Source organism: Carassius auratus, chromosome 27 (assembly GCF_003368295.1).
Source record: "Carassius auratus strain Wakin chromosome 27, ASM336829v1, whole genome shotgun sequence".
NCBI classification, from domain to species: Eukaryota; Metazoa; Chordata; class Actinopteri; order Cypriniformes; family Cyprinidae; genus Carassius; species Carassius auratus.
The window spans coordinates 27,498,455-27,516,745 of NC_039269.1; the positions used below are offsets into that span (position 1 = coordinate 27,498,455).

Consider the following 18,291-nt stretch of genomic DNA (forward strand, 5'->3'; position numbering starts at 1 on the left):
TAACCATTATTTCTTCGGTAGCACTTTATTTTACAGTCCTGTTCCTCATGTACATACTATGTACTTATTATAGTAATTACAATAACTAAGTAATAACTAGGTACTAACCCTGAACCTACCCCTAAACCTAACCTTACCCCATGTAGTTGCCTTGTGTTACCAGAACTTTCTTAAATAAATATACTGTAAGTACACTATAAGTACATGTTAGTACACATACTGTAAAATAAAGTGCAACCTCTTCTTCTCTATAGACTCTACCTGGCAGCCTTACATTATAATGAGACTGGGCGTCCCAAGCCACGACAGCAGCTGGAGAGCCACTATTTAAGGTGGTTTACGGGGGTCAAAAAAAACAAAAAAACAATGCTCTGCAAAGTCAGTGAAAGTAGAACCAACCTTCTGTTAGTGAAACCACTTCTATTTAAATGCAAAATAATCACTGTATGTACAGAAATATATTATCTGAAGCTGAACATAAATTTTGTATAATTTTATGAGACACCTTATAGATAGTTTTATAAACAAAACCATGTAGCCACAACACAAGTGAACAACACTACTTTAGAGTAAACTGAGAATAAAAAAATAAAAAAAAAAGATGCACAGAGTACTTGGACAACCTGTCTTTGAGGACGTTGTTGTGGACCCAACCCTTATATGGACGATATCCTGAAGCTCTCCATACCTGAGAATCTCACGTCCCAGTTTGACAAACCAGACAAACAGGAAGTGATAGAAAGCTATGTGTCTAGGTTTAAATCAAGGACAGGTCTGAACCCTACATATTGTCCCTGAGCGTTAGCACCACACAGGAGGGCAGCACAACCCTGATTCTCCAGCCCAGAATACCCCAACACCAGCTGATGAAACTTCTGTATGCCAAAAACCTGTAAAGGATGAGAAAATTCAACCATTTTTTGTTGTGAAAATGTATGTTATTTAATGTCATCATTTCATTTATTTTTGCTGTTACTGCATTTTCTTTTGTAAATAACTTATTCTCTGTGGAATTCAGTAAAAAAGTATTTCTGTCAATAAATGTTAGTAATGTTTTGTGTCTTTTCATTATTTGGCATTTCATGATGAATGGTAGGTTATGTGGTTATTAAAAATTACACTACAGTTGATCAGTAACCCATAGTGTACTTTGCACTGCAGTTGCTTGTTACAACTTTTCATTTAGACCCTAAAGAATCATATTAACTTATATAAAAATGTCATTATAGGACTGCTTTAACTTCCCATTTACTGTTGAAGATTCATAACTTTGCATTCAAGAGATGTTTGAAAGCAAGGCGGCAGATTCTGCATGAACCTCAAGTACATCTATTCCTGCAAGATTGGAAGTGTTGCAAAATAAGCTTGATTAACAGAACCAGGAATCGTTAATGATCATAAGTCTTACAGTAAGTGTGTCAGCAGCGTAATGTACACTGGGTGTCTTTAACTGTCAGGAGGGAGGGCGTTCACTCAAGCAGGTCACATGGATGGAGCGGTGTGTGTGCGTGTGTGTGTGTGTGTGTGTGTGCGCACTCTTCAGGATGTTGGCAGACCAGTGCTCTCGCACATTTTCACCTCCCTTCCCCCAGCAGCTTCTTCTATTTTAAATTTTTTTACCCCTAATGATCAGAACAGCAGAGCGAAACAGCAGAAAAGGAGGAAGCTGCACAGCATCACTATACATTCAAGCAGAATGAAAGTCTTTGAGGAATACGTGTGGAACACCTTGTCTAGCGCTGCATCGCATCAATTAAAGAGAGGCTGGTAACGGTCTCAGGAATTCAAACTGGGAGTGAGGAAATGTCTGGATGAATGGCAAAAATCAAAGGAGAAAATCCTCAATAAAATCTACAGGAAATGCAAATTCTGCACCTCAAAGAGATGAGAAGCAAAGGAGTGGCAAACCACAGGAGGAGGAACAGACTAGAATGGCAGGAGCTATAAAAAGGTACAATGGCAGAGCACACTGCATCTATCTGCAACAGGACTGATGAACAGCAAGCATCTCTTTCAGTCCAAGAGAAAGGTACGTCAAACCAAACATCTGCACATTTCTATCCGAAGCTGTGCTGATGCGTTTCATTCTTTCCTGCAATCCAGGTTTCAAACATCTGCACATTTCTATCCGAAGCTGTGCTGATGCATTTCATTCTTTCCTGCAATCCAGGTTTCAAAGCTTGTTTGTGCTTTTTTGATGATTTGGATGCGTTCAAGATTCTGCATGAAAATGCATTTCAGTCTCTTGGGGTTTACTTACAATTAGCTAGTGGAAACACAACGGCTGAATATAGATACAGCAGAGAAGGGGAAATAAATAACACGGCCACCTTTGCCCATGTTTACAGCTGGTATTAAAAGAGGACTTTGACATTTTGAGAGCAGTCTCTGGTGTTTTTCTGAAGTATCTTTCATGTGCCACAATAGAAAATCATACAAGTTTGGACAATTACAAAGGCAAGTAAATGACTGAATTCTCATTTTAGGATGAAAATTATGTTGCTACTAGCTGTAAACAGCAAAGGTGACTTTTAATATAAAATGACCAATAAATAAAAAGAAATTCTAAAAATGGAATAAAAATAATGCAATACATTATCATGGTAACATTTAGTTTAGAGACCAATTCTCACGATCATTTAGTTGTTTATCGGCATCCTTATTATTAGAAAACTGGCTGTTTATTAGTACTTATTAAGTTCATATTATTCTCTTATTCTGCTGCATGACCATACTTTAGATTCCTCAGGGCTTGACACTTACCTTTTTCCCAAACGAACACATTTAGGAGCACATTAAAATATTTTTGGGGCACAATGCAAATTTTTCAAATTACGTGTTTTAGCTTGAGGTTTACATTTACAAACACAATTAATTAATTTATATAAAACAGGTTAAATAGCTTTATTAAAGATATTTTTCTAAAAGACAGAAAATACACAAAAGTATAAAGTAAACTAGTTGTAAGAGCCAATTTTACGTTTCAATAATTTGTATGGTATTGTTTCTTGGAGTGTTGATTTCAAGCATAACCTGAATATATCATATTTGTATCTTTCTTCATGAGGTAGTTCTGTTTTTTCCTGTATTTATTTTATATATATTTATTAGGGGTGTAACGATACGCGTATTCGTATTGAACCGTTCGGTACGACGCTTTCGGTTCGGTACGCGGTACGCATTATGTATACCGAACGGTTCGTTGGAGTAATTAATTATATTTGAAAAAAAAAAAAAAAGAGAGAGAAATATAATGATATGCGTTCAACAAGGTAGTCCAATAACCCAAACGACGTAACAGGCAACACCCCTGACACTCCCGAAGAAGAAAAATACACCAACTTATAGGTGTATGTTTGGCTACTCAGTCAGGCGCTCACTCACTCAGTACGCGCTGAAGGCTCGTTGCAAAATAGCCAATGCGTTTAACAGACTAGAAATGAGAAGATCCTCCAATAACCAACAGGTCTGGTGTTTGGGTGCACTTTGGATTCCCTTTAAGCTATAATGGTGATGGCAAGAGAGTGGTGGATAAAAAAACAACAATATGTTGCATCTGCAACATGACAGGGTACACCAGCGTGAATACAAAAAAAAAAAAAACACCAGCGGGAATATCTGGTATATATGTGTCAGTATCTGGGAAAAGACGAAAAGAAGGAGAAACATGCACGCAACAAATTATCCCTGCAGCATTTAGACACCGGTATTATAGCTTACAGGGGATCCAAAGTGCACCCAAACACCAGACCTGTTGGTTATTTTAGGATCTTATATTTCTGGTCTGTTAAATGCATTAGACATTTTGCAACGAGTCTTCAGCGCGTGCTGAGTGAGCGAGCGCCTTAGAGGCCGTTCACATATCGCGCCTAAAAACGCATGGAAAACGCTAAGCACGTCTTTCTCCTCCTTTCCAAAGCGCTCGGGCAGAAGCGCTCATGAGGCGTCTGTCTTTGCTAAGCAACAACGACGTGCTCTCTCCATGAGACGCCGAAATTTCAGCGAAGGATAAATGGATTTGCAGCTCTAAAAATCGCTTGCAGTAGCTCTGCTACTAAATTTATTTCAAAATTGCAATCCATATACAACTATGATCAGCTGTTCCTACATCTTGGCTGAGCTCTCAACGTTGTTACGGGAAAGGATGAAGCTGATTGGTTAGTTCTTGTCACATGACCCGCGGTGCGCTTGCGGCATTCTGAAAAGTTGAGATGTTTTTACATTTTGCTGTATCTAAAACGTACCGAACCGAACCGTGACATCAGTGTATCGTATCGAACCGAACCGTGAATTTTGTGAACCGTTACACCCCTAATATTTATATATATATTTCAGTACTGTTTCCTATGTTTTCTGATGTACAGGCTAATTTCTGTTCTGTTTCTTTAATGGTTACGCCCACTTGGGCGGAAGATTGAACTGGGTAGTTGTTTGTGTATAGGATATAAGGGAGAAACAGTTTTCTTACCGTTTTCGTCTGTCATTAACCCTCTGGGGACGGATTGGGCGGTACCGCCCAAAATGGCATACTTTTACAAATGTGTAGTTATCTCAAAAACTATTAATGCTAGAGGGATGCGGTTTTTTTTGCCGTCTTCCTCAGATTCCGCTGAAAACAGCGGTGTCCAGTTTGTATATAAACACTTCCCTTATTGCGCAATACCACGGCGTAAACAGGCCAATGAAAACGATTGTGCTAGGCAGATTTAACATGCAACAGCCAATGGAAAAATTGCCGCTGGGAGGAGTATTTTTCTAACCCAATCAGAGGAAGGTTATGTCTTCTAGCGATTCAGAGGACTCTAGCTCTGCTGTAGCGTTGTACAAGCTGGCTGGACTATAGTAAAAGACATGTAATCAATAAGCGTTCAGAGAATCAGCATCAGGGTGGAGAAAGCAGAACGCGATCGGAGTGTTACAGAGAGCGATCGGAGTATTAGCGAGCACAAAGAGCTAAATTCGAGCGATCGGAGAATCAGCATCACGTGCAAAAAGCAGAAAGCAATCGGAGTGTTAGCGAGCAATAAATAGATAAATTAGAGAGAGATACAGCATTATTACAGAATTGTTTTATCAAAAGGGCAAGCAGTAAAAGATTTACGGCAGAACAAGCTCTGGAACAATTACTGGAAAGGCCTGGAGAGGCCTTGCTTTGCTCACTGGCATGCCTAGGACTGTTTTTAAAAAAAGTTAATTATTTAATTGTTCTTTACACATTTGATTATACAATAACACATTTCTGTCAAGCAAAGAGTTTGAAAAAATATATTTTCTTTGTTCAAAGACTGTTCTATATTGTGTGTTTTTCAGTAATAAATGACAAAAATCTAATTTTCGTTTTTGAAATTCTCTAGTTTATTGTAAAATTTTTCACTCATACTTCCTTTATATAAAAATATTGCATGCATGCTTATGGTAGCTTAGGGTCTTCTCAATCCATAGATACCAAACACAGGGTGTTTCATCTCCTTTACATATGATTTATAAGCCCAAATATAAAAATAGAGAAAACAGACCAAAAAGGGCTTAGTCCCAAAAATAAAAAAACGCCTAGGACTGTTTGTAAATAAAGTTAATTATTTAATTGTTCTTTTCACATTTGATTGAACATTAACCCATTTCTGTCAAGCAAAGAGTTTGAAAAATATATTTTTGGGTCAAAAACTTTTAACTATTGTTGTGTTAGGTAGGATTTTCAGTAATAAATGACAAAAATCTCATTTTCGTCTTTGAAATTCTCTAGTTTATTGTACAACTTGTCACTCATACTTCCTTTATAGACATATTGCATGCATGCTTATGGTAGCTTAGGGTCTTCTGAATCCATTGATACCAAATACATGGTGGTCCATCCTCATTACATATGGTTTATAAGCCGAAATGTAAAAATAGAGAAAACGGACCAAAAAGGGCTTAGTCCCCTAAGGGTTAAAAAATAACTCTTGTTTAAACGTTCAAGTTAACAGCAGTTAAAGGTTTAACAGGTGAAACCATAGGAAAGGCTACAGGAGCCATCAGGATTTTGTATAGTTTTGCAATTTTGTGTTTGGATTAAACTTGCGCTTTTTTGACTTCTGTGACGAGTAAGAAGCTTTTTTCCTGTTCCAGTGAAGTTAACATAGGACTTTGCACCTACACTAGTGTTAAAGTTCAAATGAACGATGAACAATAGGAAATGCTTCACAATAAGCTCCCATTAGTTAACTTTAGTTAAAGCAGGTTAACATTAACTAGCCATTTTAATTAATTGTTGCAGTAGTTTATATTACTTGTTAATGTTGGTTAATAAAAAAATACAATTATTTATTGTTAGTTCGTGTTAGCTCCATTAAATAATATTAACAGACACAACTTTGATTTTATAATGTATAAAAGTTTCAATTAATATGAATTAAGATCAATAAATGCAGTCTCTTATCTCATGTTAACTAATGTTATCAATTCTACTGAATCAGTCCATGTTTTAGGTTAGATTAAAATAAAAGAAACAATTTAAGTCTTTAAGTATGAATTATTTGGTTCTTTGGTGAAGGCTAAAGGGAATAAAAATATAAATGACTGTTTGAAACAAAGTAGCGCAGCTGCTTTTGTGTTGATTAGCAGACTGAAAGTTACTGATATTAACAAGAAGCTCCTGGATAGTTTTCTTGCCGAACAAAACCTCTCTATACTGGGCATCACTGATTAAGATCAAAGGAATATTTCTTCCAAAAATATAAAATTCTGTTATTAACTTGCTCATGTCATTCCCAAATGACTTTAAACAGAAAACGTGATTTCTCAGAATTTCTTACAAAAATTGTTTTTAATGTTTATGAAGAATGAGCCTTTCAAGATCCAAAATGGCAGAGCAAATGGCACAAACAAAAAGTAAATAATTATTGCCCCAATTAAATAAATTTAATTTAGGTGCCATTGAAGTGATCCATATGATACACACAGATTAATTCAGGGTTTTCACAGATATGATAAAAGTTGAATTTAAGACCTGTTAAGACTTTTTCAATACCACCTTATGTGAAATTTAAGAAATAAACCTGCTATGGAAAAACACATTAAACAACATTCATGTGTGTGATGTGTTAAATGTAAAATTACAAACCATCATTGCGGTCATAAATGCCATTTATTAAGATATAATAAATAACATTTCATAGGAGGAGTGAGTCAGATACTTAGCCTAATCAACACAGGTGGACCACAATCTAGTAATCATTCCCACATTATAAATATTGCTGACTTACCTCTATCCACTGACGGTTAATCAGCTTTCGGTTCGCTCTGTCTGTCATCTTATCACAGACCCAATTTTCCTTCCTACGAAGAGATCTGTAATGTTACTGGGGATTTTTTTTTCAGTTCTGCCACTTTTTGCCGGACCCATGATCACTACTACCTCACCAAACCCAGCCGCCGAGCACCATTAAGCGTTATCGCGACAGCTGCTATTCTCGCCAAGACACACGTTGTGGCCAATAGACCGCGCAAAGTTGCATGCAATTATTCTGGCAGGACTAATTTATAAAGGGACATATTTCACCATTTACCTGCGTGATTACTCAGAATTTCTACCAATTGCGTTTTGCCACAGGACAGCAAGTGTGAGTAAAATGTATGTTGTCTTCTCAGGACTGTAATATGAAAAGCATGCAAAGTAAATATCTTAAGAAACCGCTTGAAAGTGAATAGCACATAGCTGTTATTATCGTTACTGTTATAATCATGTCTATTGACACAATGTTTTACAAGATTAAACATGCTTCATCGTTTTCAAAAGCCACAGTCCATATACTACAACGTGAAAAAAAGCATTCCAAATTTATCCACTCTGGAGACAGGCCAGTTGGCCAAAACGAGAGGAAAACATAGTTTTTCAGCAGGAACGTAATAATGCGGACAAGGCTTGAGGAATTGTCAACCAGCAACCAATTGCTAAGCTGGCAACACAGTAGGCTACCCAGGCATTTTTTTTTAGCTTGCCCCATCAATTGTTACTAACACTTCTACTTTTCCTGCAGCCAACAACTACAGCAGCTGAAGCAAGCTCCACTGGTGGCCCAAGCAGCTATCTTTCCTCCTCCTTTCCTGCTCCCATTTACTTCAGCCTATCCCCGTTCACTCAAAACAATGATCTACCATAGCCAACCCTCTTTAACATCCCCATCTATCCATCGATAACTGCCAATCCTCACTCCAGCCATCCCAGCAGTGTCTGCTCCCGCAGGAGCCTTTTCAGTATCTCCCCACTGCTGCAGCAGTGTGTGCTCCCACAGGAGCCTATTCCCGTATTCCCTCACTGCCGCAGAAATGTCTGCTCCCACAGGAGCCTTTTCTGTATCTTCCTACTGCCGCAGCAGCGACTGCTCCTGCAGGAGTCTCTATCTATATTTCTCCACTGCCGCAGCAGTGTCTGCTCCCTGGGAGCCCCTATCTATATTTTTTCACTACTGCAGCAGTAGCAGTTCTACGGCAGTAGTTCCCTACTGCCGTTGCAGTTCTCGCTCCCGCAGGAGAGCTTATATATATATATATATATTAAAAAAACAATACTCTCGTAAAACAATTAATTATACTGTTCCATGGAACAAACTTAAAGTAATGCATCGCTAACAATCTAATGTACATGCTCATATCAAAAGTCTTCAAGGGCTCAAACGTCTCGACAATAGTTTCTAGATGCCACTGTACAACCTAATCCTCATTTTGTTAGACATTTAATTTAAATGTACACCATCTTTAATATTGGAAAATTTTTTACTACAGGCATGATACAGCAATCATAAGTCCTTGAATGGGACCTCAAATGTCGCCATTTTTTAAAATTACGTTTCAGCTATTCACTGAAATAATCTGTTCAGATTTCCCCTATACGGGAGAAAAAAAAATAGCTGATCACGATTCATTTTGAAGCCCCGCCTTCTCGGTTTCTCATTAGCCCACTGGAGTGGTTAATCTGAAAATTACGGGATAATAAACTCTTAATCAATCCGTTAGCTCCATATAATTTGCTGTTTAAAAGCATAATCACCTCGATGGCTCTTGAAAAAATTATCTCTCCCAACCATAGAACAATGATCATGCAATCAATATGGAGAGAGAGAAAGAAAAAAAGAAAATAATAATAATCTCTAAACTATTGGCTGGGAAAGGATGACATCACCTCTGATTTAAACTATGCCCATGCATCCGGATTCATGGCACTTATTCAAGGTACACTGACAGGACAGGAAATTATATTTCGTCGTACGCTTAACTCCCAGTTAGTCAACCTCAACATTACCCTTTTATGATCGGCAAGACTTACCCATCTGGTGCCGTGAGTATTGAGCTCCCACCAGATGGTGGCGAGAGCCTCCCGGCCAGACATCTTTACTTTTCTACTCTACAGCCAGCGAGACTTACCCATTCAACGTGTGTGCTCCCATCGAATGCCGGTGAGAGCCTCCCGGCCACACAAATTACCTTTCCTTCTACACCCGGAGAGGTTTATCCATTCGATGCCATGAGTAGGAATCTCCCATTGAATGTCGGCGAGAACCTCCCGGCTAGACAAACTTACCTTTTCCATCCTTCGGCCAGCGAGACTTACCCATTCGATGCGTGTGCTCCCATTGGATGCCGGAGAGACAACCTTTCCTTTCCTTTTTACAGCCGCCAAGCTGTCATTATGCACTATCCACCCCCTACGGGAGGCCAGCAAGAACCTCCTTTCCCATTCTACAGTCATTGAGGCTTTCCCGTCCGATGCTGCGAGTACAAGCTCCCATCGGACGTTGGCGAGAGCCTCACGACCACCCAAACTTACCTTTTCCATCCTAAGGCCTGCAACGCTGACCCAGCTGATACAGCGAGCACAAAGTTCCTGTTGGATGCTGGTGAGAGCCTCCTGGCCACACTACGTTACCTTTCTGTCTTTCATCCGGATAGGCTTACCCATTCGATGCCGTGAGTACAAGCTCCTGGCGGACGTCGGCGAGTCTCCCGGCTAGACAAATTCACCTTTCCTTTTCAATGGTTAGAGAGGCTTACCCATTCGATTGTGTGTGCTCCCGTCTTTAGATGGGGAAGGAGGGGTACTCTAGGTTCGGGCCATTCCCGAGCTCGGAACCCTTCCCAAGACAGCACGGCAAATATGCATACCATACCTCAGCTAATTATATCCACGCGTGAACTCATGAAAGGGCCGTTACAGTCAAATTAAATAATTTACACGCCAATATCACAACAGCAAATAAATATTGTTACGAGATTAATGTTTAAAATACATTTGAGTATACAAATTTAACATGCTGCTATGGTGCAAACAGTGTTAATTTCGTCAACAAAGATGAGGATGAACAATATTTGTAAACGCTACTAAAAGCTAAAACTAATAAATGATAAAAACAATGGTGAAATTTTTGCCGCATCTCCATTAAAAAGACGATAATGCTTGAGGACTAACGGACATTAAAAAAACATCCTATAGGCTACTGTCTTGTCTTTCAAAAAGTGTTTCCCTCTCACTGGATTGCAATTGGATAAGGTGTGTTCGCATATCTAGTCTCAGTATGTCAGCCGGAGTGGATCGATAGGCAACCCATGACAGATTTAAGTTTCACTTTCCACGATCCTTAACACACAGGGGAGCATCTTCGTAATCCAGCCAAAACCTTGTCCTAACCAAACAATGCGACAAGATTCCGGTCACAAGCAATTTGGCTGTCCATACAACACATCGCACAACACCGTGATGCAAGAGGATCACTTAAATCAGAGCCATTCAGAAGTGAGAAGCACACTGCAAACCCAACGAAGTGGAAAAGCTTATAATCTAATGAATAAATATGAAATCTTTTAAAAAAATTTAAAACTACATACTGAGTGACGGACACCATCTTTGTCACACAGTTTTTAATTTATTTTCAAGATCTGAGGAAAAATATCTATTGTTGCTTTCAGTATGACTATAAATGTCACGCAGTGACACTCATGGCCCTATTTTAACGATCTGAAATGCAAGTGTCAAAGCGCGAAGCGCAAGTAACTTTGTGGGCGGGTCTCGGCGCTGTTGCTATTTTCCCGGCGGGATAAATGGCTCTTGCGCCCCGCGCAAATCTAAAATGGGTTGGTCTGAAGTAGCTTCATTATTCATAGGTGTGGTTTGGGCGTAACGTGAAATAAACCAATCAGAGCGTCATCCAACATTCCCTTTAAAAGCAGGTGCGCAAGTTCCATTATGGATTGCTATTATTATGGCGTATTTACCAAGCGCACGCCAGGAGCGGTTCACAGCCGAGGAGACTGATGTTCTTGTAAGAGCAGTGAAAGACAGAGAAGTTGTGTTGTATGGCGATGGGAGAAACCCAAATAGCGTCGGTTAAACAGGCGTGGGAGGAAATAGCCACAATTTGTCAGATGTCCTTATATAGATATATGTCTTGCCACTATTGGGCAAAAAGGTCTGATCCTGAATTACTACAATTAGCCTGAATAATTTGTAAGCTAGATTTATGCCTATTTTTTCACATCTTCGTGGCACACCACAATGATTTCTGTCATCTCATGTGTTAATATTTTCTTAGTGTAACAATTTATGATTTGCAAAAATAACTGTTGCATCTGTGTAGATTACATGAGCAAAGTGTATGCGTGTTGTGCACGCTATACATTATGGTCAAGCATGCGCCCTTAAAATAGCATAATGAACAACGCGCCACTGACTTTAGACTAGGTTTTTTCTGGTCAGTGGCGCAATTGTTTAATGGAACAGCAAAATAGCACCAGGGATTGTTTGCGCTGGAACACGCCTCCTTTTTTTCCGCTGAACCGCCCAGGGAGCGCAAGTTCATTCACTAGTTTAGCGACGTGCTCCTGTGGAGGGAAAAGCGCGCTTTGCGCGGGTGCAAAATAGGAATGACATGCATCGGTGTACAAAGTCAATTGCGCTGGGTGCAAGATAGGGCCCTCAAACTCACACTAGACACTTATAACATTAAATAATGCACATAATACCCGATATTATAACCATCGTAGTTTGTGGTCTACAAAAATCTAAAGAGAGTTACTGCCCTTAGGGCTATCAGGCATTATTTACAGTAATTCAACCTAGCCATACTTCCAGCTACCAAAAAGAATGTAGCACACCAAGATCCATGTACAATCATGCAAATGGAAATATTGCCAAAATATTAAATCCATTATATACAAATTGAAACATTTTCTTCAGTAGCAATACATAAAAAAAATTGTTCCCATTTTTATTTGCAGGTTTCCACCTATCTGGACTCGCTGTTTACTTTGGGAGGCCTGACAAATCCAACGAACCCAAAGAGAGATCATGCAATGGAAGCGGAGGCACAGATACTGCAGTGTGGCCCTTTTCCTCATAGTGCTCGTGTTTGCTGGAGGCTTCGTTATTACAAAAAAGGAAAGCTCCTTTCTTTTGAACATCAGTTCGAGTGAAGAAATGAGAGTGGCAAGGATACTTAAAGAGGAGCCTTATGAGTACATCCTCAACGAGCCGAATGCATGTCTGCAGCGAGCTCCTTTCTTAGTGCTTTTGATTGAGGTTGAGCCCAAGAAAACGGACGCCAGGGATGCCATCAGGAAAACGTGGGCCAATGAAAGTGTGGCTGGGGGTTTGGGTTTCATCCACCTTTTTTTCATAGGTGTTAACAATGACACCCAAATAGATGGCAGCAAACTGCAGCACACAATAGAGGAAGAAAGTCATCGATATCATGATATCATCCAGCAAGATTACAGGGATACTTACAACAACCTTACTCTGAAAACACTGATGGGGATGTACTGGATTACAAAGTACTGTCCAGAGGCCAAATACGTCATGAAGACAGACAGTGACATGTTTGTCAACACTGAATATCTCATAGAAAAACTCCTAAAGACCAAAGGGCAACCAATGCAGAAGTATTTCACAGGACTTCACATGTCAAACTTCTCCCCACACCGAAACAAAGAGAGTAAATGGTACATGCCCCGAGAAATGTACCCTGGTAAGCGATACCCCACCTTTTGCTCTGGGACTGGGTATGTCTTCTCAGGCGACGTGGCCCAAAGGATATACGTGACATCTCTGACCATACCCAGACTGCACTTAGAAGATGTTTACGTGGGTATATGTCTAGCTAAACTAAAGATAGAGCCAACGCCACCACCAAATGAACATCTGTTCAATCACTGGCGAGTGGCCTACTCTAGCTGTAGGTACAGCAACCTGATCACCTCTCATGGGTTTCATCCCAATGAGATCATCCAGTACTGGCAGCACCTGCAGAGCAACAAGCACAATCCCTGCCAACAGACTGGGTAGAAAGTTCAATAAACAAAAGTTCAAAAAATTAAAAATTTGTTCTGCTTTGGAGGTTTTATCATCAAGTTAAAAAGACCTGTGACATTTCACGTTCTTCCAAATACAACAGATTAAAGTTCTTGTTTCTGGACAACCTTACCTGGGGTTTTTTGATTATCTTTTTTTTTTCTTTTTTAATTACTGTAATCTTAATGATCTTCACAAGCCTGCCTGTTTGAATGGGTATAAAATATTCAGTTAAGAAGAAACTGATGAAACTGAGACAAATTAAATCCAGAAGAACTGTAGCAACATCTTCAAGACATTTTCAAAGCTACAGTACTGTGAGAAGTTTTAGGTTGTGTAAATATGTTGTAGAAAAGGATGCTTTCAAAAATACTGTTATAAATGGATTTTATGAATCAATTAACTTCGATTAACTAAATCAAATCAATATTTGGTGTGACAAACCCTGCATTTAAAACAGCTTTTGTCCAGGTACATTTGCACATTGTTTTTCAGGTAGTTTTGGAGAAAGGTTTCTTCAAACGTCTTTGAGATATGACCAAAGTTCTTCTGGATTAAGTTTGTCTCCGTTTTATCCGTTTCTTCATGTGATCACAGACAGATTAGATGATGGTGAGATCAGATCTCTGTGTGCAGCACCGGCTGTTTACAGACTGCTTGTGCATTCAAAAATCTCACTTGATTATTATTAAAGTTCAATGGAAAAATGAATGTTTGGAAATGTAAACTGATATTTTCTACTGACACACTACAGAAAAATATATAAATAACTGGCCAAACACCATTCTTTGGGGTGAAAATACTAACGTGCCTAAGACTTTTGCACAGTAGTGCATGTACAGTATTGTTCAAAATAATAGCAGTACAATGTGAGTAACCAGAATAATCAAGGTTTTTAGTATATTTTTTTTATTGCTACGTGGCAAACAAGTTACCAGTAGGTTCAGTAGATTTTCAGAAAACAAATGAGACCCAGCATTCATGATATGCACGCTCTTAAGGCTGTGCAATTGGGCAATTAGTTGAATTAGTTGAAAGGGGTGTGTTCAAAAAAATAGCAGTGTGGCATTCAATCACTGAGGTCATCAATTTTGTGAAGAAACAGGTGTGAATCAGGTGGCCCCTATTTAAGGATGAAGCCAACACTTGTTGAACATGCAAAGCTGAGGAAAATGGGTCGTTCAAGACATTGTTCAGAAGAACAGCGTACTTTGATTAAAAAGTTGATTAGAGAGGGGAAAACCTATAAAGAGGTGCAAAAAATGATAGGCTGTTCAGCTAAAATGATCTCCAATGCCTTAAAATGGAGAGCAAAACCAGAGAGACGTGGAAGAAAACGGAAGACAACCATCAAAATGGATAGAAGAATAACCAGAATGGCAAAGGCTCAGCCAATGATCACCTCCAGGATGATCAAAGACAGTCTGGAGTTACCTGTAAGTACTGTGACAGTTAGAAGACGTCTGTGTGAAGCTAATCTATTTTCAAGAATCCCCCGCAAAGTCCCTCTGTTAAAAAAAAGGCATGTGCAGAAGAGGTTACAATTTGCCAAAGAACACATCAACTGGCCTAAAGAGAAATGGAGGAACATTTTGTGGACTGATGAGAGTAAAATTGTTCTTTTTGGGTCCAAGGGCCACAGGCAGTTTGTGAGACGACCCCCAAACTCTGAATTCAAGCCACAGTACACCATGAAGACAGTGAAGCATGGAGGTGCAAGCATCATGATATGGGCATGTTTCTCCTACTATGGTGTTGGGCCTATTTATCGCATACCAGGGATCATGGATCAGTTTGCATATGTTAAAATACTTGAAGAGGTCATGTTGCCCTATGCTGAAGAGGATATGCCCTTGAAATGGTTGTTTCAACAAGACAATGACCCAAAACACACTAGTAAACGGGCAAAGTCTTGGTTCCAAACCAACAAATTTAATGTTATGGAGTGGCCACCCAAATCTCCAACTTGTGGGGTGATTTCAAAAATGCTGTTTCTTAAGCAAAACCAAGAAATGTGAATGAATTGTGGAATGTTGTTAAAGAATCATGGAGTGGAATAACAGCTGAGAGGTGCCACAAGTTGGTTGACTCCATGCCACACAGATGTCAAGCAGTTTTAAAAAACTGTGGTCATACAACTAAATATTAGTTTAGTGAATCACAGGATTCATTGCTAAATCCCAGAAAAAATTTTTTTTTGTACAAAATAGTTTTGACTTTGTACAGTCAAAGGTAGACACTGCTATTTTTTTGAACACACCCCTTTCAACTAATTGCCCAATTGCACAGCCTTAAGAGCGTGCATATCATGAATGCTGGGTCTTGTTTGTTTTCTTACAATCTACTGAACCTACTGGTAACTTGTTTGCCACGTAGCAATAAAAAATATACTAAAAACCTTGATTATTCTGGTTAGTCACATTGTACTGCTATTATTTTGAACAATACTGTATAACGTACGTATAATTAAATTAAGTATATTTAAATAAGTATAATTAAAGGACGCTTTCATATGTGTTAAGGGCTAGATTGTCGCTGGAGGAAACCGCTGTGATGTGATGAGTGGTGAACGGAGAGAAAACTTTACAGTAGATGAGAAACCGATGCTCCCTAGTGACCTTTTATAAACCGTATTTGAATAACATCTATTGGCTAAACAGAAGTCAAACAGAAGTTTACTGTGCAAAGATGCATTTACTCTCAAAATCCAAAATATTTTACATTTCATGCAAATACTCATTGCTGGACAGTGGATTACTTGCAAATTGTAGTCTGTTACTGATTACAAATTACATGAGAGAAGTTATAGTTTGTAACCTATTCTATTGGATTACACATTTGGTAATGTATTCTAACTACTTTGATTCGTTTAGATTACTTTTGACCTAAGCTCATATCTGTTCTTTGTTATTAAGACCATGAAGTACATTAAACATTACAGTATGCCAGGGTTTCCCAAACTGGGGTTCATGTTTGAACTGCAGAGGGTTTGTTGTGAGTTGATGTTTTATTTATTAACTAGTAAAAATGACAAATTTAACTTATTACCAAAATTAAACACCTGAGAATGAATATTTGAAATATATATATATGAAGTGACATGTTTGTGAACACTGAATATCTCATAGAAAAACTCCTAAAGAGCAATATCTCCTAAAAACACCTGCAGAGCAACAAGCACAATCCCTGCCAAATGACTGGGTAGAAGGTTTTATCGTCAATTTGTGACGTTTCACGCTTTTTGGAGGTTTAAAGCACAGATTGAAGCACAGGAGGCTTCTGGAAAACCTTAACTATGTTTTTTTATTTTATTTTCACAACTGTATTCTTTATGATTGGTCATCATTACAAATCTGAATGATTAAATTGGTATAAAACATAAGTTTTTTTAAAAATGAATTCTTATGATAAATAGGATTTTAAACATGCAGCAGAATAGGTCTTTAAAGGGATAGTTCACCCAAAAATTATGTAATTAATTACTCACCCTCATGTCATTCCAAACCTGGAAGACCTTTGTTCATCTTCGAAACATAAATTAAGATATTTTGATGACATCTGCTTTTTGAGCCTCTATAGACAGCTAGAGTCCTACCACATTCAAGGCACAGAAAGGTACCAAGAACATTGTAAAAAAATAGTCCATGTGACATCAGAAAAAACCTAAAGGTGTTTACTCTTGCTTTTAGAAAATTGTACATGCATGCCTTCAGATTCGTCCATTACAGTGTTATTTTCATTAACAAATAATTTTTGTCATAATATTCGCCAACATTCTCTTCACAGATGAAAACAAGACCATAACAAACCAACTTGGAGTGGAAAATTACATACAAAATCTTTATTGGCCAAATAACGTTTGGCACCATCTTACGCATGCATAAACATACTATACTTGGGTGCTGCATGCTATTTTGCTCAGATTTCATGATCTAAAGAAACGCTATCAAAATACAGAATGGCCCGAACCGCGTACGCATACTTCTCCGGGGTGGACCATAGATCCTTGTTCGCAAAAGTAACAGGCTCCACAAAGTTTTTCCTGATTTCTTGCACTTGAGTGGGGGAGAGTGAGCGAAGTGGGGAAACTCCAGCACAGCACTGTTCTCATAGTCCATGTCGCTCGAGCATTTAAGTGACGTATGAAAGGGAACCTGTTCTTCCTTCCTGGTATTGTAACTGGTCATCTGGTGTGCATGTGCATTCAGGGGCCATGGCTTTGGACGGTGTTGCGCAGGGAGTGAGGGACATGCACTTTCAGTGCTATCAGGCTAAAGTTAGCATTTTCTGACATCTCCTACTGCACCTTTTAAGTGAGTATATTCAGTAGGGAGAACTTGTATTAGTACATGCATCCATGCATTCGGTTTTAAAGGGATAGCAGCCTAATTTAGTGCTATTTTCAGAGTCATTGATGTTAATCATGCAACAAAAACAATCACTCACTACTCAAAAACTGAATCACTTTATTAGCCCTAAAGATTAATCTGAATTTATTTATATAAATGCTGTCCTTGGATGAGACGTTAAACTGAGGTCCTAACTCTCTGTGGTAAAATGGTAAAAATCACAAGGATGGTCTTTCGAAAATAGCAGAGGTGTGACCTCGGCATCCTGGCCAAATTTGCCCATATCTGCTGACTGGCTTCATCACTTGGTCTCCTCTCCACCGATAAGCTGTTGTGTGGTGGTAGTTCTGGGGCACTATGGCTGCCATCCCATCATCCAGGTGGATGCTGCACACTGGTGGTGGGTGAGGAGATCCCTTTCACAATGTAAAGCGATTTGAATGCCTAGAAATGTGCTATTTAAAATATTATGAATTAGAATAAATGTGTGCTTGAAAGAATTAATAATATGGTAACAAGTTATATAATCTAATAAAGCCTATATAATCATTGGTATTTAAATGAAAAGAAAACCATGTTCTTGTTCTTTATGAGAAGTGATTTACATAAAGGCATGTTGTG

General features: G+C 38.8%; 1 protein-coding gene across 1 annotated transcript; it reads left to right on the forward strand.

Annotated features, from left to right (window-relative positions):
- The first annotated feature begins 1,837 nt into the window (after window positions 1-1,837).
- Window positions 1,838-13,617, forward strand: LOC113046093 (beta-1,3-galactosyltransferase 2-like). Its single transcript, XM_026206960.1, has 2 exons — window positions 1,838-2,029; window positions 12,250-13,617. The coding sequence occupies exon 2, from the start codon at window positions 12,320-12,322 to the stop codon at window positions 13,313-13,315; it is 996 nt and encodes a 331-aa protein (XP_026062745.1). The 5' UTR covers window positions 1,838-2,029; window positions 12,250-12,319; the 3' UTR covers window positions 13,316-13,617.
- The last annotated feature ends 4,674 nt before the right edge of the window (window positions 13,618-18,291 follow it).